Source organism: Sciurus vulgaris, assembly GCF_902686455.1.
Source record: "Sciurus vulgaris genome assembly, chromosome: 6".
Lineage (NCBI taxonomy): Eukaryota > Metazoa > Chordata > Mammalia > Rodentia > Sciuridae > Sciurus > Sciurus vulgaris.
Window position 1 is genome coordinate 28351164 of NC_136466.1, and position 24269 is coordinate 28375432.

At 35.0% G+C, this 24269-nt stretch overlaps 1 protein-coding gene and 1 long non-coding RNA gene across 8 annotated transcripts in view; both read right to left on the reverse strand.

Moving 5' to 3' along the window:
• Window positions 1-674: 674 nt before the first annotated feature.
• G3BP1 (G3BP stress granule assembly factor 1) overlaps window positions 675-24269 on the reverse strand; it is a 32268-nt gene continuing 8673 nt past the window's right edge. For 3 of the 7 annotated variants that reach the window (XM_079145614.1, XM_079145616.1, XM_079145613.1), the window contains 11 exons: window positions 14824-14936; window positions 12335-12416; window positions 11696-11869; window positions 8979-9069; window positions 7974-8067; window positions 6292-6493; window positions 5455-5556; window positions 5092-5203; window positions 4767-4895; window positions 3611-3720; window positions 675-2701 (listed from right to left, as the gene is read on the reverse strand). In XM_079145614.1, coding sequence (XP_079001740.1) covers window positions 2495-2701; window positions 3611-3720; window positions 4767-4895; window positions 5092-5203; window positions 5455-5556; window positions 6292-6493; window positions 7974-8067; window positions 8979-9069; window positions 11696-11869; window positions 12335-12416; window positions 14824-14918 — 1398 coding nt within the window. In that variant the 5' untranslated portion in view covers window positions 14919-14936 and the 3' untranslated portion in view covers window positions 675-2494. Of the gene's footprint in view, window positions 2702-3610; window positions 3721-4766; window positions 4896-5091; window positions 5204-5454; window positions 5557-6291; window positions 6494-7973; window positions 8068-8978; window positions 9070-11695; window positions 11870-12334; window positions 12417-14823; window positions 14937-17241; window positions 17884-20002; window positions 20074-20694; window positions 20769-24269 lie in introns of those variants that run through there. The other 4 variants (XM_079145615.1, XM_079145618.1, XM_079145612.1 and 1 more) reach the window with 3 other exon arrangements.
• Window positions 20792-21726, reverse strand: LOC306664633. Its single transcript, XR_013764764.1, has 2 exons — window positions 21609-21726; window positions 20792-21437 (listed from the first exon to the last, which is right to left on the reverse strand). It is a non-coding gene; the product is annotated as an uncharacterized lncRNA (long non-coding RNA).

The window sequence follows — 24269 nt, forward strand, 5'->3', positions numbered from 1 at the left end:
TGCTATTCAAAGTCCCACATCCATCCCAATTCTGATGACTTGAAATTATTTAGGAAACAACTTTTATTTTCTGAGATCATGCAGCAATTCCCTACAACATTACAAGCAGCATGTGGCATATATTGCTATACCTCTCCCCATTTAAATGTTCACTCTCTCTCTCTCACACACACACACACACACACACATGCATGGCAGTACAAAAAAACAGGAATTGATTACTTAGAATACATGCTACTCTAATTCCTCAAAGAGTTTTACATTTCCTAATTATTTATCTGAGGCTGAATTTCACTTCCTTCACTAGTTTCCCTAATCCCACTGTTCCACTTACCCACAGGAGTAGGAACCATTAGTGTTCTCAATGGGGTTGCTTCAGTTTTGTAAAACATTTGGTATTCTTGGTTCCCATCCAATAAATGTATTGCCCCCCATAACCCTTCCAAATCTCACATTTCCAAATGCCCTCCAGGATGTGCTAACACAACCAACTCAAGAAATCACTGTATCAAATTAGTGCCCTTAAACTTCTGATTAGCCAGAACTTGTTTTTAAATGCACAAGTTTGTATTCAATTATAAAAAATAATTTCTAAGCTATCTATAATTTATGACCTTGAAGTTACTGCCAACTTAACCTTTTTTAAAAAAGTAATTCAGGCTTTCCCCCCCCCCCCCCCCACCAAAAGCTTAATATAAGCTACAAATGTACAAGTTGATTTCTTTCCAATAATCACTAGTCTGGGCCAAATAAAGTGGATACCAATGAGTTACTTAAAACTGATCCACAAAACAGGTACACAAATTTCAGTTACACAAATTTCTTTATGTGAAGGAGATGATGTCAATTTTCAAATATCTGAGGTATGGGGACCAAATTGATAACTTCATTTCATTTTAGTCTTAACTAACCTATTCACAAAAAAACCTACAATTTCTCAGCAACAGTAAAACAAAACTGCTATTTCTATACTATCCTCAAATTAAGCATAAACATTGTTAAGAGTAAATAAGTTAAATTTGACTAACCTGGTTGCCCTTATAAGCAAGTTTACCATATAAAGGCTTGTCTCACACGTGTAAACCTTCACCCACTTCACACACAGCATTCAACAAATAACATACTATATAAAATGAGTATTATTAGTCTATATTGCCAGATTAAATTTTCTTCCAGAAATATTTTAATAAAAATTGGCCATTTCCAAGAAACACCCACTGCATGCCCATCAATAAAAGGGAACCATAACAAAATAGAAAATTTACCATATGGCTATGATTTAAAGAAAAAAAAATTGCAGACACTAAAGCACATCAGCAAAGTCCAATATTAAAGTTGCATTCCTTCTTATGGGCTATGATTAAAAATCTGATTAGATACCAAAATAAAACTTAATACAAATGCTTAACTATTTAGGTCAAAGGACCTCTACAGAAGTATCTGTCCTCCAAGGCATTCCAGTTTGAGACTCAGTTTTAGAATAAGGCATAACAAATATTAACAAAAGACATACAAGGTGATGAAAAGAGGAACTTTACAATTCCCCACATACTCTGAACCTAATAAAACAAATCTAAATTTTTTTAATTATTTTTCTTTAAACAACTGCCAAGATTGGAATCAAAGATAAATAGAAGGCACAACAGTTTTGCTCTGGTTGTTATTTGGATTTGGGGGATTTTTTTGTTTGTTTTCTGGTTTTTTTTTTTCCTTTTGTTTTTTTTTTTTGTTTTGTTTTGTTTTGTTTTTTTACAAATACAAATGAAACACGAAAACCTCTAAAAGAATCTAACAGTTCAAGAAAAGCATTCTAGACATTTAAAACCTATCTCACAATTTAAATTTCAATGGTAAAAACAGTAGGTTTTAGAATTATTTTGTGATCACATATCAAAAGAAAAAAGTTCTATTAACACCTTTTATTCAGTTTTTAACCACATTAGGGAGAATCGAATATCAAATTTTCCAAATGGCAATTTTTCCACATCAGAAGGTAGTCAACTCTTAAAGAATAAACAATTTGGATATTTCCTGCCTCCAAAATGCTTATCAAATCCTGCCTTTCTCACAGGCTTTGAAACACGTAGAAAATAAGTAAGAAATATTCCAATGAATGAAACATACCAAATGTCAGTAATAAGCAAGATACATTCCTTTGGGGAAATGGCTGGTTTAAAAAAAAAAAAAAAAAAATTCCAGTCTGTATATGCAAAGTAAGCAAGGAAATTCAGTCTTTTCATTTTTTCTTCTTTAAAAATCCGTTACTCCTAAAATAGCGTTCCACAAAACTGGAAGTGAAGGACTAAAAGGCCAGGAGAAGGGAGAAGGGAGGGAGCACACACCATTAACACAAAAAGAAGTAAAATTGTACAAACTTAAGCAGTTTATAAGACTAGGATCATCATACTCCAAGATAACAAAGGCTGGTTGAAGAAATTCACCATTCTGCAGAAGCTGGGGTTTTTATGCTTCATGAAGATCAGTGAAGAGCAATTCACTGCCTTGGAGCAATCCCCCTTCCCACTCCAAATCCTGGTTTCTGCACCATGCCTCCACGGGGAGGGCCTCTCATTCCACCACCCAGCCCACCTCGAGGGCCTCCAGGTCCTCGCAGGCGGTTATCTCGACGGTCCCCTTCCCGAGCAGCTCGAGTCTTCTTCTCTTCCACATTCAGTCGGACTTCACCTCTGAACATGATGGGCTAGAAAAAAATCAAGGTAAACGGACTCAGTGCTTATGAACTACACCCAAAAGTAAAATGAAGCCACTATAAAGAACCAGCAGCTTACAAATCAGTTAAGTTCTTAAAATCAATTTGTTTTGAACTCAGACAACATATTTTCCTGTTAACAAAGGCAAGAAAATGTGGTCAGGTAGGCATGCTAGTTAAAAAAGTCAACTTAAACAGCACTACAACATAAGTAACTCATTATGCTTACTAAAACAGATCCTAAACAGGATAATACAAATAAGAATTGCCACTTTCTCCATGAATTGAGAAGCTTAATTAGACTAAAAACTTCATCACAGAATATGCAGCAATGGTACTATACATATTTATTCTAAGTACATTCGCATCTCTAAAAATGCCATTATACTGAGCCGAACAAAATCTAGATGCTATCAAATTAAAGGCCAGGTAAGTTAAGACACTTGTCCCTGCAAGTGACAAGAGTAAGTCACTACTATGGGTCACTGCACTAGTAAATGAGGGAAGAGGAATGTAATCCAAGGCCTCCTCACTAGGAAATACAAGCTTTGAACCACTATACTATATTACAACATGTCATAAACCACAGTGGTCAGTGTTGTGTAAAACTATTTCTGTGCTCACAAAAAATTATTGACAAGAGCACAGAAGGCTTCTACCTGTGCAGTAAAATGAAGAAAAGGCAAGATACATCTAAGGTTAACCCCAAAGAAGGAGTAATCTGAAAGTACAACTCCCAGACAGGTCTTTTAATAACAATGAGTTAAACATGGTGGAATAAACTATATTTTTTATAAATAAAAAGACATAGCTTAAGGATAAATATACTCTAAAGAATGAAGACATATCCATGTTTCAAAAATTTAAAAAAGGAAGATACGAAGATGAAAAACTGCTTACCCTGTTGCTAAGGACCTTCTGAACAGGCTCAGAATCATCAAACACAACAAAGCCAAAATTGGGTAATTTTCCACCACTGTTTATGCGCAGCTCCACCACATTCCCATAATCTGCAAGTGAAACAGAATTCTCAGATAATTTTTAAGCGAAATGTTCCTTCTTAAATGGTAGATGTACACTGTTCAGTAACCACTAGACACTAAGCACCTCAAACATAACTAGTCCAAATGGAGATGCACTTTGAGTGTAAAATAACACACTGGATTTCAGACTTAGTATTAAAAAACAAAACAAAACACACGTTGAATATCCCTCTCAAAAATGCTGAGAACAGAAGTGTAGATTTCAGATATTCTTTTACTATGGAACATTTGTACAAAACATATTTTAGGAATGCAATCCAAGTCTAAACATATGAGATGAGGTGTGGAATTTTCTACCTGTGGCAAAATGTTGACACTCAAAGAGTTTCAAATTTTAGACGATTCCAGATGCTTTTTAAAAAATTTTTTTTGGTAGTACTGGGGATTGAATCCAGGGGTCTTCTACCAGTTAGTCACACCCCCAGCCCTTTTTATTTTGAGACAGGGTCTTGCTAAGTTGCTAAGACTGGCCTTTAACTTGTGATCCTGTCACCTCAGCCTCACAAATCACTGGGATTATAGGTATACTCTACCATGCCAAGTATATTTTAGAGCATTTTGAATTTTCAGATTTAAGGAAGCTCAATCTGCACCTCTCTCTCCTTTTTTTTTTTTTTTTTTTTTTTTAAGTACTGGAGATTGAACCCAGGGGTTCTTTACCACTGAGCCACATAACCAGACCTTTTATATATTTTTCTTACAGACAGGGTCTTTCCAAGTTGCTTCCTGACTAAGTTGCTGAGGCTGGCTTTGAACTTGTGATCCTCCTGCCTCAGTCTCCCAAGTTGCTGGGATTACAGACGTGTGCCACCATACCCATGTATTTTTATATATTGAAATGATACTGTTTAGATACACTGGGTTAAATAAAATCTTATTAAAATTAAATTATCTAGTTTCTTTTTACTTAAACATGACTACTAGAAAACTTAAAAATTATATATGCAGTTCATCTAGTTCTACTGGACAGTACTACACTAAATCAATTTAGTGGTCAAAACTAAATAACTTACTCTGAAAGAAATCTTTAAGTTCTGATTTGTCCACTTCATGAGGCAGGTTGCCAATGAAGAGTTGGTGACTATCAGGGTGTCTTACAATTCTTCGGGGCTCAACATCACCTTGCTCACCAGCCTCACGAACTTAAGATACAAAAACAGCAATGAAAGATTAGAGAAAGACCTTTCAAGGACTATTCATATGCAACAGTTTTCCCTCTGCCCTAAAAAACAAGTAATTCCATTTACTCTACAATAAAAATACTCAAATATCAATGCCTCCCCAAGTTCTCATCTCAAAATCACCCACACTAGAGAAATCACCCACTTGAGCTCTTACTTGGTCTGGGTCCCCTCTGAGGAGGAATATTTATTCGTTGTTCTCGTACTCTTTGATCCCTCTGAGGCCTCTGGGGTGGAATCTGAGATTCAGGCTTAGACTCTGGACGAGGCTAAAATATTTACAAGTTAAACTTTTGTCTAAAAACAAGTAGGATTATAATTTTTCTTGAGAAGTTTTTAAACTAACAGTAAGGTTTAAACTAAAATATGACATTCCCCTCACAAAAGATCATTGAAAAATACCTAGGACCCTTCCCCTCTGCCCTATATGCCAGCCAGTTCCTGTTCTCTAAACTTCTGTTGAGTCATATTACAAAAAAAAAAAAATAAGTAAATTTGTCTAGTTCTCTCAGAGCCTTACCTGTGAAGCTGGTACTTTAACAACATGAGGTGGTATCCCAGTAACAGGAACAGCTCCACTGGGAGGAAGGTTCTTACTGGTCACAGATGCCCAAGAAAATGTCTAAGAGACCAATATTACATGATTACACTATTTATCAAAAACTATATAAAATCTATTAACTCTTGATTTCCTGTGCATAATGTATGTATCACATTTTCACAGGCAAAATGGAGTTTATAAGCATCTTACAATTTCTTTCCTTCACCTACTCACGAATTTAGTACTAAAATTTCTTCAACTAATGATCAAGTACCAGTCAAAGATTAAAAATTAGAAATAAAGAAGCAGCTTTGAAGAATACAGATATCCTCAATTAGATTCCACTATTATTTATGCATTCATATTATGCTATAATACTGAAGTAATAATTTATAATTTAAGAAGGATCACTAAATTCAAGAAAGGAATAAATAAAAAGGGCTGCAAATGCACATCCATGGGTTCAATCCCCAATACTGCCATTAAAATTTAAAAAAAAAAGATGAAGTATCAAAAGACTGGAAATTGTTGATAATGATTGATAAAAATAAAACTTACCATTTGAATACCTAAGAGGCTACCTTTCAGGGGGAGGGAACTTGGAGGAGGAGGTAACTACGGACCATTTCTTTTGATGTCACAAAGTGACAAGCAACATACCCCTCTTATCTGAGACATGGCCTAGTGCGTAAGAAATTTCCCTAAACCAATAGGAAATGCATCAACGAGGTTAACCAAGCAACTAGCAAGGAGAGAAAGTTTAAAAAAAAAACAAAAAAACTAAAAATAGAATAAAAATGAAGACATGTTCCATACCCTCAGGTCTTCCTGTACTGTCTGAGGTATGTCTGTAGGTGCTGGAGAAGAACTCTTCTGAGCATCCTCAGGAGCAGGTTCTTCCAATACCGGCTCAGACTTTTCCTCTTGGATTTCAGATACGGGTTCTTGCTCTGGTTCTGGTTCAGGATCAGGCTCCGGTTCAGCAACAGGCTCCTCTAAATGTTCTTCCAAGTCATTGCTTTCACAGGAAAATTTGAGAAACATCATTCTGCCTCCACTGACTTAGAAATTCTTTTTTTTTTTTTTTTTTTTGGTACCAGAGATTGAAACCAGAGGCACTTTACACTAAGCCACATCCTCAGTCCTTTCTTATACTGTATTTAGAGACAGTTTTGCTAAGTTGCCAAGGCTGATTTTGAACTCTCGACCCTCCTGCCTCAACCTTCCGAGCCACTGAGATTACAGGCCGGTGTCACCGCACCAAACAGAAATTCTTAGTCATGTATTAACTATGGAAAAATATTTTTCAGGGCTATTTTTCTCAGGTTGATGGTAGAGCACATGACTAGCATGAGCAAGGCCCTGGATTGTATCTCCAGCACCCAAAAGGAAAAATATTTCTCTTTTCAAAAAAGATCCAAAAATTGCACGCGTGTGTGTGTATCTAAGCTTAAAAGAACCAAGTTTTAAAAAGTTATTTGCTCAAATTCAAGCCAAAATACATCAAAATGAAAGAAAAATTTTCTCATTCTATAGAAATTCTTAAATGATTACAATTTAATTATCACACATCACGAAAACTCTCACACCTAATGGGCTGGGGGAAGAGGGAAAGAGGAAGCCACTGTTCTCAAAATCTATAGTTTGTTTTGCCCAATGGATGAAAAGTTATAGAGATCTGTTATACATCAGTGTACACCTACTTAACTGTACTTAAACACCCATAAAAACATAAGAAATTTGGGGGGGGGGGAGTCACAATTCTGAACAGTTATTAAATTTCCATATAAATCATGAGGAAGGCGTTAAAACTGCAGTTGTTTTTCTTCCTGATATTCTAAATTCAGCAGTTTTGTGGCATGACCACAGATCTTCATTTTCAACAGCATCCCAAGTGAATAATGTGGTTAGAGCATAATCACATTTTCATAAACTGAAAATACTTATTAAGCACTGAATGTAACATTCAGGATGTCTCAAGGCAACAAGTAAACATTTCAATCCCTATCAAACACATTTCTGCCCTAAGCACAAAAATAAAAAACCCTAAGATACAATGAAACACTTGCCATCTGAGGTGATGAAACTCTATTGCTACTTAGCTCACAATTTTTGAATTTCTACCATTTTATGTCTGGTCACTCATTTAATAAGCAATTAACACTTTATATTCCTCAGAAGCATTTAATGAAATACCTTGATTTAGTAAACTATTGGTAAAATAAATGTTCAAAAATTTGCACTTACCACCAAGAAAAAAAACTAAACCAAAAAGCAACTGACAGGTACTATTTAAACAGTCCTCATAGAACAGTCTGCTATTAGTAAATATCATTTTTTAAATTTAGTCAGAGATAACAAAGTCAAATTATTCCTCTAGAAAATTTTAATTTTCTAAGATTAATTCTGGAAAGATATGACTGCTCTCTAAAAAAGAGAAAGACCAGATAATGCAATTTCTTATGTAGCCCTGGACATGTAAACAAAATTGTCCTTACCTGACAGTCTGATCATAGAACGTTCCAGAATCATCAGGTACCACCTCAGGTGTCTGTTGTCTTTCTTCAGGCTCCTCTACTTCTTCCTCAGATTCTGAGAAAAAGATATTTAAAAAATAATTTGTGCTTACCAAATTCACAGTTCATTATTTTACAATGTCTACTACAGGTGAGAGATTCATGTCTCTTAAAATGATTTACCAATAAAGATGAGAGCAGGAAAAAACAATGTCTACTACCAAAAAAGAAAAAGAAAGAAAATGCGGCCATAAAAGAAAACATATGCCACACAAAAGTAAAGAAATCAGGGCAATTTGATAAAATTATGGCACAGATTTTAAGCTCAGAATTAGTATTTTGGTTAACACAAAATAGTACCCTAATCTACCTTATTGGAAAAATACTACCTAAAGTAAATGTCTATAAGGTTATATATTACACAATAAATATGAAGCACTTAGAACAGTCTGAACCATACAATAAAATTCAAACACTATCGATTTGGAGACTATTCTCCATTGGTCTGCACATATTCCATATCTACCCTTCCTTTCAGACTATCTTTCAAATACATTAGTATAGCAAAGAGCCTTAGAAAAAAGTGTTCCTCCAGAGCAAAGGGGAGGTATGTTTACTGTCTATCAGAAAATATTTGGGTTCCCTGTAAGGGTTTCACACCTTTAACAACTCACTGCAATGCGAGCATCATCAGGTCTTCTTCATGGTGTCCTGTGGAAACTAAGGAAAAAATGCTACTATTGCTGCTGAGAAGTCTAAATACTCCTGAACTTGGAGTCTTAGATCTTCTCCCAAACTCCATGAAAAAGGATAACCAATTAGAATTCAATATGGGTAAAACCTAAGATTCTTCATATGTCTTAACAAACATTAGTTATTCATAATGAAGAACAAATAAAATTATTCAAGAAACCCATATTCTCTTAAAGTCCATCTGATGCTGTCTAAAATGTTTAGATAAGTAACTTACAGTGCTTCACTACTTACCCTCCTGAGGCTCAGTGACAAAGCCACCAAAGACCTCATCTTGGTATCTGAAGATATCATTATGAACATAGAATTTATTTGCAACAGAGCCCTGCAATGCCAACAAAAAGTATTCATTTATACAACAGACTTTTTAAAAAGCCAAATTGCTACACCAGTGATTCTCAACTGTGAGATTATGCTATCAGGACAATCAGTGGCAATGTCTAGAGACATTTTAGTTTCCATGACAGTTACAGACACTAACAACTATCAAGCAGAGAGCAGGGATGTACATGATAGTCCCCCAAAACAAAGAATTAGTTAACCCAAAATGCTGGAAATACCAAGATTAAAAAGTCTTTCTTTATACTAAAGCTATTAAAAAAAAAAAAGTGTACATTCAAACACATTTTATTTGTTCAAAATATTTATCCTCACCACAAGATGAATACCAAAAAAATAGATAAAAACTATTTAGTATGTAAAATGCAAAAGCTAATATCTCAAATCATTAAGAGGCAATCAGATTCCAATCGTCAATAGATATTTAAAATTCCCTGTGTTTGCATCCAAAAATATTCATTCAAGCACTCAAGGGTAGTTTAGTTAAGAAAAAATAACTTGCTCACATTAGGTCTAAGACATACCCAACTCCAAAACCGACTATGACATTTACTATTTATTCAATTTCAAAAGCTGTTCCCTCATCCATAACAAAGATCAACATATACCTCAGTGCATGTTTTCAAAGTTTATACAACAATGCATTATATTAATGTTAAGAGTCATCCCTTTAAGTCTGATATATAAAAATAAAACTTTTAAAAAAATATTAAGTGTTCCCTTTAAAGAAAAAAAAAAAAAAAAAACCTAACAGCCCAATGCAATTCTTTGCATATTTAAAAGTCCTTCAAATCTTTTTTCTTTTAGGTAGTGGGAACTGAACCCCAGGAGTGCTTAATGACTGAGCTACATTCTCAGCCCCTTTTTATATCAATCTTATGAGTTGCTTAGGGCCTCACTAAATTGCTGAGGCTGGCTTTGACCTTTCGATCCTTCTGCCTCAGCCTCCTGAGCTGCTGCGTTTACAGGTGTATGCCACTGTGACTGACTAGAATAGAAGCCTTCAAATCTTTCATTTTAAAATAACACTCCATTTAAAAATTGACTAAAATGACTTCATGTAACTTTTTCAAATAGACAAAAATATCTTCTTCTCAAACAGTTAAAAAAAATAGGGGTATTAGGTTCATTATTTCAAATATTAAAAATTACTTTAAAGATTAATGTTAGAAAAAAATCATTTTTCATCACGTCTTCAATAAGTCACTTCTACATATTTAAGCAGACAGGCTTCTTGACCTAGTTCAGTTTGGAGGACTTTCATGATAAGCCTAACTACAAAGAATCAGGGTTCCTTGAAGAAACAGCCAATTCTACAATTGGGCTAGAGCAGGGACAGTGAAAACTGAGCCTGGAACATTTTGCTCCACAATGTTACAAAGTGACACCCCCTCAAAAAAAAAAAAAAAAAAAAAAAAAAAAAAGCAAACAAAAAGACACAAAAGCAGTTTGAAGGGGCTCACTCTGCCTTATCTGGAACATTTTAGACATGAAAGTTAGTACTGGATTACAACTCGTTAAATAAACCAAAAATCCACAAATGATTGATAGGAAAGGGAAAGTCCTTTATAGCAGGATGCCAACTAATATGGGATTAGAAAAACTCTATTTGTCACCATCAGAATAGCAACTGATTTCAACCAAAAATCAATGATTGCTGAAGTTAACATACAAAAATTTGATGGGTAACAGGATGTTTTGTATAACCTCAATCTACACAGTGCACAAATCAGAAAAGGTAAAATACTTAACTTTACAGGAGCAAACCCTGGTGAACATCACCTTACCTAAGGTTAACATCACTAATAAAACTAAATGACAGTGCTGGGGTTGTGGCTCAGGGGTGGAGCACTTGCCTGGCATGTGTGAGGCACTGGGTTCAATTCTCAGAATTTCATATAAATAAAACAAAGGTCCATCAACAACTAAAAAATAAAAATCCAATAAAAAAATAAAGACCCCCTTCCCTGGCCTATCTTAAAAAAAAAAAAAAAAAAAAGACATCATACACCTCTTTAATCGAGGTACTAAAAGATACTTATGTATCAGTATTTCCTGAATTTGATTACTGCTCTCTGATTACAGGACAGAATTATTTATTCTTAGAAATTGCCCACTTAAACTGGGGGAAGTTTCTCAGTGGTAGAGTCCTCTCAAGGACCTGGGTTCGATCCCCAGCAGAACAAAAGGAAGAACAAAATCAGCATGCAAGTATTTAAATAAAAAAAATTTAAAAAAAAAAGGAAGTCAATGCCCACATACACATCTACACATCTGAGCATAACTAGAAATAATATCTCCAATTCCTTTTCAAATGATTTATAAGGGGATAAGTGATACCTAAATAAACGAAAAATTATAGGCTGGATGTGCAATAGCCCTGGGTTCAATTTCCAGCATCATGAAAAAAATCTTTAAAAATTATATATAAGTGGGTAAGTGTTGACAGTAGCTCTATAGCTCTAGGTAAGGTTTACATAAGAGTTGCTGTACTATTCTTGCAACTTCAATATGAAAGTTCAAAAAAATTATAAAGATATGCACAACCTTCCACTTTTTTTTTTTTCCATATATTTCATTACTACAGCAACAACTATCATTACTACACATACCTCAGGGGCAAGGACAAATGTTTGCATGAATCTTCTCAAAGCCTGGTTGTTGTTTGATAACAGCCCCATCACCTGGACCACCACACCATCATTAAGAGTAGCATGAGCATCAACATGGCGAATCTTGGTGTGGCAGTTGGTGAAGTTTTGTGACATTACTTTCCTGTGAATTTCCTAAGGAATCGAAACCAATAGTTAATGCCTTCACATTTACAAACCTACAAAATATCCCCAAATCATCTAACACAACAGTAAGAGTAAGTACATGTTTAAGTTACAAAAACGGAAGAATATTTTCTTTGTTACTCTATTCCCAGTAACCTCACTTGAGTCCTTTAAAATAAATGTCCTGAATTAACACTTTTAAAAGCTTAGAAAACATGATCTCCAGGCTAAACCAGTATCTTCTAACATACAAAACATTCAGAATATATCATACAATGTGAACAAATGAAAATCACATAAGCTGTGACTCAACAAACTATCATATTTATAAAACAGTAACTGCCTAAACTTCTACTAAGAAGTTGAAAAATTCAATCTTTCATCATCATCAAATCTTCTAAGCATGTATCTACCTCAACTTTATAGGTTGTTTTCTGGATGCTTCCAGACCCAAATAAAACTTGGTATACTTACTTTCTGTCCATAGACTGCATCTGCTGGCTTTCCATTTGAATCCAATCCCCCATGGACATAGGAAGAGTTCTTTCCATAAAATCTGTACCACAGGAAGATAATTTATCTTTTATAATTTATCTTTTATCTTCAAGAATCCTAACAATAAGTATTTATTTTTCTCATTACACATCTACTTCACTGAGATACTGTTGAAGACAGGAATTATGTTTTCTTTTTTTTAATCTCCATATGTAATCATCCATCCATCCCCTACAAGCCACTCAGTCAACATTTTCTGAATAGGAATGGATTTGGTTAGTGAGGCAGAACACTTATTTTCCAAGTGATAAGTTCCACATTTCAGGATTCTCATGTTGGAAAAATCTTACAGTTCATGTCAGCAAGATCAGTCGCTTAAAACTGAAGTTTCTGTTTTCACAGGGAGGAAGAAAACCAGAGTCAGACTGGGGACAGCCATATTCTCCCTAGGCTTAGTGAGTCCTTTCAGATTTGAGAATGCACATGAGCAGTTCCCATTAAACACTTGTAAATTCATGTAGCAGTTTTAGAAGTTTTTAACTATTTCTGCTGATGCAGTGAGAACTTTTAATTCCCTGTAGCTTTCATTCATCTCTATCTTCAAATGCTGTTTTCACTACAATGTTCTATCAGAAAAACACACAAAAGGCCAAGTCTAGGCATAATCACCATTAAATATATTTTGTTATGTCTTCCAGATATGTTATGTTTTTTAAATAAATGAGCCAGTAACATTACTTTGTATCCTGACTTCATCTCACCCAACCCCCAAAAAAGGAATAGGCCTGGAATCACTAGAACCCATGTCTGCCTTTCTACTTTTAAAAAGTTACTAAGAGGATGTACACATGTCATAGAATCCATTCACTACTGGCTAAGCCACTGTTCATTCTAAGATGTACCTATGTACTTCAGAGATAAAAATAATAATAATGTGGTGAAAAAAGTAGACTTAGAATGACAATATTAACATACATTAATGCATTTGATTAGTTTTTTTAAATTCTTGCTTCTTTTTAAACTTCAAGTTTAACTAACTTGGAGGACAGACAATAAAACTTGCATAAAACACAATGAATAGGAAAAAAAAAAAGTTTGGGGACTTGTTCTACCACTTACTCCTCTGAGCTTCTACACCTACGAGTGAAGTTAATACCTAATGCCTTACTAAAAAGTTTTTGGAGATAAGTGCTTAGAAATGATAAAACCTTAAAAACAAAAAAAACAGTGTTTCCTTTTCAATGTAAAGCCAAATCATATATTAAAAATGAATTTATATAGAGGGATAAGAGGAGTGGGAGGGGTGGGGGGGGAGAAAAAAATAACAGAATGAATCAAAAACTATTACCCTAGATAAATGTATGATTACGCAAATGGTATGCCTCTACTTCATGTACAGAGAAACAAGATGTATCCCATTTGTTTACAATGAAAATGAATTTTAAAAAAAATGAATTTATAAGCCAGGCACATTGGCACACGCCTGTAATCCCAGAGGCGCAGGAGGATCAAGAGTTCACAAAGCCAACCTCAGCAACTTAACAAGTCCTGTGTCAAAAAATAAAAAGGGCTGGGAATGTGACCCAGTGGTAAAGTGCTCCTGGATTCAAACCCCATTGCTCCCCACCCCCCGCAAAAAAAAATTTGTAAAATTTTCTTTTATTCCACATAACTATGTAACACTGAATATGTAAGTTGGCCACAGTATTAGAGTAAAAAAATAGTTCTGGTCCAGCAAACATACAAGTCCACATAAATAGTTTTGTATAACACAACACTGTTTGTAAGAGAAAATACTAGAAGAAACCTACTCATTAGGGAATTAAAATATGCTACATCTCTATAAAATACTGTCATCACTAAAATTAAGTGATGTATACTACCATTAAAGATGACCTCAGATTACCAAGCAAAATAAACTAAAAGAGAGTTTGCTAATGGTTTGTTAAAACATATTTGCATATCAAAAAAAAAGTTAGCATACTATTACCAGATACTTTAACAATTTGTTTGTTTTTCTAGTTTTTGCAGTGCTAGGAATCAAACTGATGGCCTCTTACATGCCAAGGCAAGTGCTCCACCACTGAGCAACATCCCCAGCATTTCACAATGTTTTTTCACATCTGTTTTTTAACTTACAACAAGCATACATTTCGACTAAAAAGACATTTCAGTTTTTTAAAGTACATTAATGCTGAATGTTACTATAGGAACAATCTTGGGTCTTCTTCAATACATTCTTAATAAATGAGATTATAGCATTTGTAAAGTTTAGGTAATGGTTCCTTTTAAATAACACTTGTATATTCTTTTAAATTTTATAACGTTAATATCCAATACTTATAGCTACTCATGTAAAAGCACTGTTACACAACAACCTCACAAGACATATGATTCTGAATAGAAGAATCTCCAAGTATAAGCACCACACACTACAAAAGAAAGAAATCAGATGAATAACTTTTTACCTATGCAGCATATCTGGGGCCTGGTTCAGCAGTGTGTAATACTGTCTCACAAATTCCCGCCCGACCAGCAGGGGACTAGGCTTCTCCATAACCATTGCTTTGGTCAATTCAACCTGGGGGTGGGGATTGGAAATAAACATTATAAACCCAAATAAAACCCACACATACCAGTGACATTTTACACATTCAAATTTACTGAATCATATGAATATATGTGAGGGAAAATCACTATGAAGAATTCATTATCATCCCCCAAATTCAATTTTCTTGACTGGATTAAAAAAACTCAATATACATCCTACCATAATTTTCGTAAGTACATAAAAAACTACCCTGTACTGTGCACATGTACAAATATGTAACAAATCCCATCATTATGTACAACTATAATGCACCAATGAAAAATGTGAGGAAGGGGCTAGGGCTGTAGCCCAGTGCTAGAGCGCTTGCCTAGCATGTGTGAGACCCTGAGTTTGATCCTCAGCACCACAAAAAAGATAATAAAGGTATTGTTTCCATCTACAACTAAAAAAATAAAGTGAAGAAAAAAAAAAAAAAAAGAGCATTCCAGTTGTAAAATCAACATAAGCTTTGTAGCAACAGCATAAGATTCAAGGACAATACCCTTCAACAATATGGCACTGACATCCAGGTACAACCTATCACACCTTCCACTCCACCTAAATCAGACACCACATAAAAATACATAAAGCATGTGGTCTGTCTACAAAAAATAATATTAAAAATTAAAAAAATAAAAACTACAAAATCAAGATTTCTAAATGTACTTATTAGTTCATCTTATAATGAAACCAAAAAGACTATAAAAATCAAATGGGAGGGCTGGGGAGATAGCTCAGTCGGTAGGGTGCTTGCCTCTCAAGCACAAGGCCCTGAGTTCAATTCCCAGCACCGCAAAAAAAAAAAAAAAAAAAAATCAAATGGGATAAAGTTAACAAGATGTTTTTAATCAGCAAAATAATTCCTACTACCTTAAAATTATCAGAAGGTTTGCAGATAATACCTATGAGTACTTATCAAGTTCTCAATTATTGCCAAGTATTATCAAAAAGAACTTTTTAGAAAATAATCTGATGATATTCTGACTTTTTATTTAAGGGAAGGAAAACCATTCTCAACTTACACATACAAGCAAACACATAAGACACATACATACACACTAACCTAATTATGGCAAAGAGAGAAATTTTTAGTTTGTTGTTTTAACAGGATGGGCAAAATGGAGTCCTCAACCACTGATCTACATCCCAGCCCCTTTCCTTCATACTTTTTAGTCTGGGTCTTATTAAGTTGCAGAGGCAACATAAAACTTGTGATCCTCCTACCTCAGCTCCCAAGTAGCTGAGATTACAGGTGTGCACTACCATACACAGCAAAATGGATTTTAATCAAATTCTGAATAAACAATTTAAAGAGAGATACGTTTGCCCTAATCTAGTTTGTTTATTTAATAGATAACCTTGCTTTTTTTTTCAGGCTGGCCTCAAACACTCAGAACAAGCTCAAACTCTGACTCAAATTAATCCTCCTACCCCAACCTCCTAAACTGCTAGGATGAAAGGAGCACCATCATACATTATTCTTGAAGAGCTGTCCCATATACTACCTGTTTCACTAAAATCTGTATCAGTCCTACGACTGTTCTTCATTTTCCCCAAATTATAGCCCCTCAATATGGAACAGCTTCCCAGTGATACTAGGAAAATAGATTACCTTCAGACATGGTTCTCTAGATACCAGGAACAAAAATCTGGAATTCAAGTCTTAAACTAATAAAGTAGACCAACCCAAAGCAAAATGAGAGCTATACCTCTTTCCCTGTCCCTTGGTCTAAAATATAATTTCTGCTCGGCTCAGTGGTACACGCATGTAATCTCCGTAGCTTGGGAGACTAAGAGGCAGAAGGATCAAAGTTCAAAGCCAGCCTCAGCAACCTAGAGATCTCAAAATTTAAAAATTTGAAAAAAGGGGGCTGGGGATGCAGCTCAGTGGTTGAGTACCTCTGGGTTCAATCCCCAGTACCAAAAAATAAACAAAAATCTAAAAAAGGGCTGGGGATATAGGTCAGTTGGTAGAGTGTTTGCCTTGCAAGCACAAGGCCCTGGGTTCAATTCCCAGAACCAAAAAAAAAAAAAAAAAAAAAAAAAAAAAAATCTAAAAAATAATTTCAGATTTTCTTATAGATCCCAGATTCCTCAGATTTTAAAGATAACTGTACATTAGAGATTCTTAGTCATCTATAGCCTATGGTTTCCAAGATGTAGATTTCTCTTTGCCTCATTTAAACCAGAGCAATTCCACTTTTTTTATATATTAAAATTTCCTCTGTAAGGCTTCCTTTCTTAAAAGTGGTTCAGAGGGGTTAATGGAACAATAGCTCAATGATAGAGCACTTGCCTTAGTACACTTGATGTCCTGGGTTCGATATGCAACACCACAAACAAAACAATCCAGGAGACAAAAAATCCTAAAATTAAAATAATTCTAATATAGGTCCATGGATGTAGCTCAGTGGTACAGCACGTGTTTATTAGCATATTCAAGGACCTGGGGTCAATCCCAGCACCACAAAAGGACAGGGGAGATTAGCTACTCTCATTCAAAATCATTAGCATCTTTCCCAAACAGATGAAAGGGAAAAAAACCATTGATTATGTGACTCTCAGACCTCACAACTTTCAGAAATGAAGTAGATCTCCCTATCTCAGAAAAAGGTAAAAATATTTTCATTCCATTAAACTGCACTTATATATTTATATGAAAAGACTGAACAGATTGTTTTCTTGTCTTATTCTACTATACCCACAATATGAAAAGTAATTCAAAAGGCACCTTCACAGGATAAAGAAATCAGGAGTTGGTCATGGTGATGCACACCTATAATTCCAGTGACTAGGGAGGATAAGTGAGATGCAGAAGGACTGCATGTTGCAGGCCAGCCTCAGCAACTGAGTGAAACCCACATTCCTCAGAAAACTTGGTATGGAACCACCATTTGACACCTCTAGTCCATTTGATAGCAAACAGATGAAGCTGGAGAATATCATGCTAAGCAAAATAAGCCAATTCCAAAAAAAAAACAAAGGCCAAATGTTTTCTCTGATATACAGATGCTGATTCACAATAATAATTCACTTTGGATTAGGCAGAAGGGAATGAAAGGAGAAGAGAGAGAAGGATAGTAGAATGAATTGGACATTACTACCCTATGTGTATATATGGCTGCTCAATGGGTGTGACTCTACATATATACAACCAGAAGAATGAGAAGTTAGATTCCATTTATGTACAATGTGTCAAAGTGCATTCTATTGCCATGTACAACTAATTAGAATAAAAATAAATAAATAAACAAAAAGGGCCAAGGATGTGGCTCAGTGGTGGAGTGCCCCTGGGTTCAATCCACAGAATTGCAAAAAATATTTTAAAAATCAAAAAAGAAATAAAACAGTAATTTACTTAATGTATACCATTTTTTTTCTGTTACTCTAAGTACACTCATTTCTCTTCACCACTATCTGGTCTTCCTCCCCAGTTCATGTTACAAAACACCATTATTATACCAATTATGTCAATCTAACCGCATCTTTTATTACTATCAAAAGTCTTTTTATTATATAAATTTCTAAACAACATTATATCAATCACTACTACTCTTACACAATCTTCCTGTGCAAAATGATAAAAATTCTTTAGGCTCTACATCAAAGGCAAGAAAATGTTAAAAAAAAATATATACATACATATGATCTGCTTTATTTGGAGTTGAAACTGTTAACTACAGAAACATGGAAAAACCATTAGCCAAAACAAATTTTAATACTGTAATACTGAAGGTGTAGAAGTTTTAACATCAGGCTTGCCTCAAATACCCTTGTAAACTCCCATTTATAGTACAAACAATATTAGTTCTATGTAAATGGCAGCTAACTCCTAAAGTCTCTCCTTTAAGCTCCTTAATAAATATTGTTCCATCGGGACATGGTGGCACACACCTGTAATTCAAGGCTAGGGAGGCTGATGCAGGAGGATCAAAAGTTCAAGGCCCACCTTAGCAACTTAGTGAGACCTTGTCTCAAAATAAAAAATAAAAAGAGCTATGGATGTGGCTCAGTGATTAAGTGCCTCTGGGTTTAATTCCTGGTACCTAAATAAATAAGACATAAGTAAATGCTGCTCCAAAGAACTAAAGGAAAAATGGTAGCAGTTATTTAAAATATTCCACATGGGGTGGGATGTAGTTCAGTAGTAGAGAGCTGGATATCTAGGTCCTAGCTTTAAAAAAATCCTCAGGAAAAAAAAAAAAAAAAAACCCTAACATATTGAAAGAATGAAAGCTTGCCCTAAATAGTAAATTTCTTAAAGAGTAGGGACACACCACATCTTGTTTAACTTTTTAGACCCTAAAATATTTCTTTTCATGGTACTGGGGATTCTACTCAGGGCCTTGTACATGCTAGAAAAGTAGAAAGCACTCTCCTACTGTGCCACCAGCCCCCGTCCCTTTTTTTAAATCTTTCATTATCTTATTTTATTATGCTGAGTCTGGTCTGCAACTTGTGATTGCCCCCTCTCAGTCTCCCAAGTAGGCATGCACTACAATCTGGCTACCCCCTAAAATTTAATGTCTGATACATAAAAGACTCTAAAGAAGTTTTATTCAACATTCTTACCCAAAAGAAGGTTAGAATTCAATACAAACAAAATAGATTTTTTTCAGTGCTGGGGATTGAACCCAGCTTACTTTAGGTAAGTTCTCTACCACTGAACTACATCCCCAGAAAGGAAAGTGGATTTCTTATCATCTATAAAAACTGAACTGTCAAAAGATTTTTCAGTATTTAAATTATGACAGAGGATACAACAGTTTCCCTAATAAAACCAAAGAGAAAACTAACCGAAGATGTCACAAACCCAAAACAGTTGCCTGAAAGGAAACTTTATAAAAAGGATGAAAAGGGAACCAGGTAGTTAAGAAACTTACGCAGTTGGATCATTATATGAATATGTACACTTAAAAATTTTTCAAATTGAACTCTTGAAACTTTGCATATTTTACTGTATATGCATTAAGCCTTCTAAAAAGAAATTACTCTAAAAATGCTCTGACATTAAAGGGAAAACAAAAACAAAAACTTCTGGGTAAAGTGGCACATGCCTGTAAATCCAGCAACTCAGGAGGCGGAGGAAAGAGGATTTCAAGGTCAGTTTTGGCAGGCTGGTGAGACCCTGTCCCAAAATAAAAAGGAAAAAGGGTTAGGGATGTAGTTCAGTGGTAAAACAGTCTCTGGGTTCAATCGCCTGTGCTTGCGGGTGGGGAGAATCCTGAATATATCATAACAATACATTAGAATAATCAGGGGATTTGTTTGGCAGTAGGAACTGAACCCAGGGCCTCTGTGCACACAACGTTCTACACTAAGATTCCAGCAGAATAATTAAGAATATTAAACCAACATGCACCTGCACTACCAGTTACTACAGAAAGGTCAAGCAATTTCTTCAGTTGTATACATAGTTTCATAGTTTTGTGGATAACTTGTTCATTCAATTTAAAGTCTGTTTGATCATTCTTAGTTTAAAAAAAAATTAAGCCCAAAAGACTTGAGTCTATTAAAGTCTTTATTTCCCTTATTAGAGAAATTTTGTTTTATAAATGATTTCTGAAATCTTAATTTTTTTTCTGGCCCTAACATAAAACACAAGTTATAAGAAACATATGACTAACATAATAACTCCTGAGAATAGTCTTTAATTTCTCTTATTCATCAACTCTCAACTCTATCAAATCAAATAAAAAAAAAAGAGAAATGCAGGGGTGGGGTTGTGGCTCAGTGGTCAAGCACTTACCTAGCAAGTGTGAGGCACTGGGTTGGATTCTCAGCACCATATAAAAAGTAAATAAATAAAGATATTGTGTTCTTCTACAATTAAAAAAAAATTTAAAAAAGAGAAATGTAAATCGAAACTACACTGAGAGTACATCTCACTCCAGTCAGAATGGCAATCATCAATACAAGCAACAATAAGAATTGGCAAGGATGTGGGGGAAAAGGTACACTCATACATTGCTGGTGGGACTGCAAAACTGGTGCAACCACTATGGAAAGCAGTATGGAACTCCTCAGAAAACTTGGAATGGCACCACCATTTGATCCAGTCATTCTACTCCTAGGTTTATACCCAAAAGTCTTACTACTACAGTGATGTAGCCACATCAATGTCTACAGCAGCTCAATTCACAATAGCTAAACCATGGAATCAACCTAGGTGCCCTTCGACAGATGAATGGAAATTGTGGTGTGTGTGTGTGTATACACACACACAATGGGGTATCACTCAGCCTGAAAGAAGAATGAAATTATGGCATTTACTGGTAAATGGATGGAACTGGAGAATAATATGCTAAGCAAAATAAGCCAATCCCAAAGAACAGCCAAATGGTTTCTTTGATATGCAAATGCTAATTCACAATAAGGGAATAAAGGTAATTCGGAATAGACAGAGCTGTGTGAAGGAAGGGAAGGGGGCATGGAGGGAGGAATGACAGAATGAATCAGACACTACCACCCTATGTGTATATATGATCAGATCTTGGTAAAGATAATATGAATGAGAGTATTCTCACGAGTGTGATACTTAAAATTAAAAGTTAGTAGACATAATCCAGTAGCACATTAAAGAATTAATCATTTTTACAACATGATCAAATTGATTTTTTTCCATATAGAAAGACTTTTGTCAAATAAATACCCAGATCACACAACCTGTGTAACTCTACATCATGCACAACCAGGCAAATGAGATGTTATACTCCATTTATGGATAATGTGTCAAGATATATTCTACTGTCATATACAACTAATCAGAACAAATTTTTTAAAATAATGAAAAAAAGCCAACTGAAATGGATTTTTCATGGAAAGAACAACATTTTGCCAGTTACTGATTCACTGTGACAAATGTTTTATAAAAACTATTACATATGAAGGAAAGTATACACACCCAGAACTATGAAACTACCAACAGAAAACCCAAGGGGAAAGTGCCAATGAAAATATATACTAAAAAGTTCCAAGATTCTCCCATTCAAACACTCTTGGATACACTGTGTCCTTTCTAAAAAGAGCTTTTAAGTAATGCCTACAAACAGATTCTGGCTGTTCCCAATAAAATAAGCATATATGAATGGAAACAGTATTGGTAATAAAAATCATGTATCAAAATAAATAAGAAATAATCCAGTTTTATTATTTCAACCAACAAAAACAACTCTTCCCCATGCTGATGTGGGATCTTCCTATAAGACCAGAGCAGTTTTTCCAAGCAAAGTAAGTTTGTTGTAAGCCCAGTGATTCAGGGGGCTGAGGTCCTAAGCAACTTAGTGACACCCTATCTCAAAAAATAAAAAATGCTGGAAGGTTGAGCGCACTGGTGCATGCCTGTAATCCCAGCAACTTTGGAGGCTACAACAGGATGATCGCCAAGCTCAAAAACAGTAAAACTGGTGATTGTGTAAACTGTTGGTGTCATTGATATTTCCATGATTTATGTGTATGTGAGACTTATGTATGTTTTTGCAGTGCTGGGGATTGAACTCGGGGTAGCCAGGCATGGTGTCTCATGCCTGTAATTCCAGGTGCTCAGGTGGCTAAGGCAGGAAGATTACAAGTTCGAAGCCAGCCTCAGGAACTGAGTGAAGTCCTAAGCAACTTGACAAGATACTGACTCAAAATAAAAATAATGGGGCTGGGGGTATAGCTCAGTTGTTAAGAGTGCCTGTCTCACATGTACAAGGCCCTGGGTTCAATCCCCCACCACAAAAATAAATAAATAAAAATAAAAAGGACTGGGTATGTGGTTCAGCAGTTAGGTGACCCTTGCTTTAATCCCTGGTACCCAAAAAAATAAAAATAAATAAATAAAAAAAAATTCAGGGTATACGTACATGATCAACATAAGGTCTAAAATATTTTATAAAAACATAAGTACAGAAAGGATACATTGTTGCACTACTTATATTAGGGAACACTGTATTACCTTCCATATAATGTATATAGAACATTATGTAATTGAATACTATGTAGTTATTAAAAAGTTTCAGGCAGGGTGGGGCTGTTGTTCCAGCTACTAAAGAGGCAGAGAAAGAACTGTCTGATGGACACCTAGGTTGGTTCCATAGTTTAGCTATTGTGAGTTGAGCTGCTGTAAACATTGATGCGGTTGCGTCACTAGAATGCTGATTTTAAGACCCCTAAGTATAAACTGAGGAGTGGGATAGCTGGGTCAAATGGTGGTTCCATTCCAGGTTTTCTGAGGAATCTCCACACTGCTTTCCATAGTGGTTGCACCAATTTGCAGACCCATCAGCAATGTAATAGTGTACCTTTTTCCCTACCTCCTCGCCAACATTTATTGTTGCTTGTATTCTTGATAACTGACATTCTGATTGGAGTCGCACGAAATCTTAGTTTTGATTTGCATTTCTCTAATTGCTAGAGATGTTGAACATTTTTTCATACATTTGTTGATTGATTGCATATGTTCTTCTGTGAAGCATCCATTCAGTTCCTTAGCTCATTTATTAATTGGAACAAATAAACGAACTAAAAAAAGAAAAAAGAAAAAAGAAAAAGAACTGTTTGATCCCTAGCACCAAAAATTAAAAAAATTTAAATGTCAAAAATTACTAAGTGAGGAAAAAGTTGCCCAACAATAAATATTTAGAACTCAGTTTTCATAAGGAAAAAAAGTAATAACATTAAACTCTGATTAAGTATTCCTGGAAAAAAATCCAGAAAAACCTGTTACTAAATTTCTAATCCTCTAGGGCTACTTCACAGACCTACGTATTACTGAACTGTCGTGGGATGAACATGCATTATATTCATAATAAAATAAACAGCAGGCTACCAACATCCAATTACTAGAGGTATGTTTTCTTACAATTTTGGCTCTCTTGAAATGATCTTTAGAATCCCTACTAGATATGTAACTTCATAAATTCTGCTGTGTATGTCATTTAATTAGTACACTTAAGTGGCATATTTAAGATAAATATGAAGACTACAGAACAACCCTACTATTTATTAGCAGCAGGTGTAGTTGGTTCAATTTCAGTTTTTTTTGCAGTGCAGGAACTTTCCTATGCCTGGCATTTTCTCTGAATTTTCAGAGCCAGGCATCCCACCCAAAAACTTATTTAAGTTGGGGAAGGGACGGAAGGAAGCATCTCTGTTTACCTTTAAATTTATATTAAAATAAGACATTAATTTACTCTGCTTTTCTCAAGTACCATATATTTTCTGAAGTTTTACGAAAGGAGGAATTCATTTTGTGTTTGTAATTTAACTCACAGTATAACTTCATGACTTTAGGATCTAAAAAATAATGAAAGCATGATTACCAGTAAGGTATTTTATAGA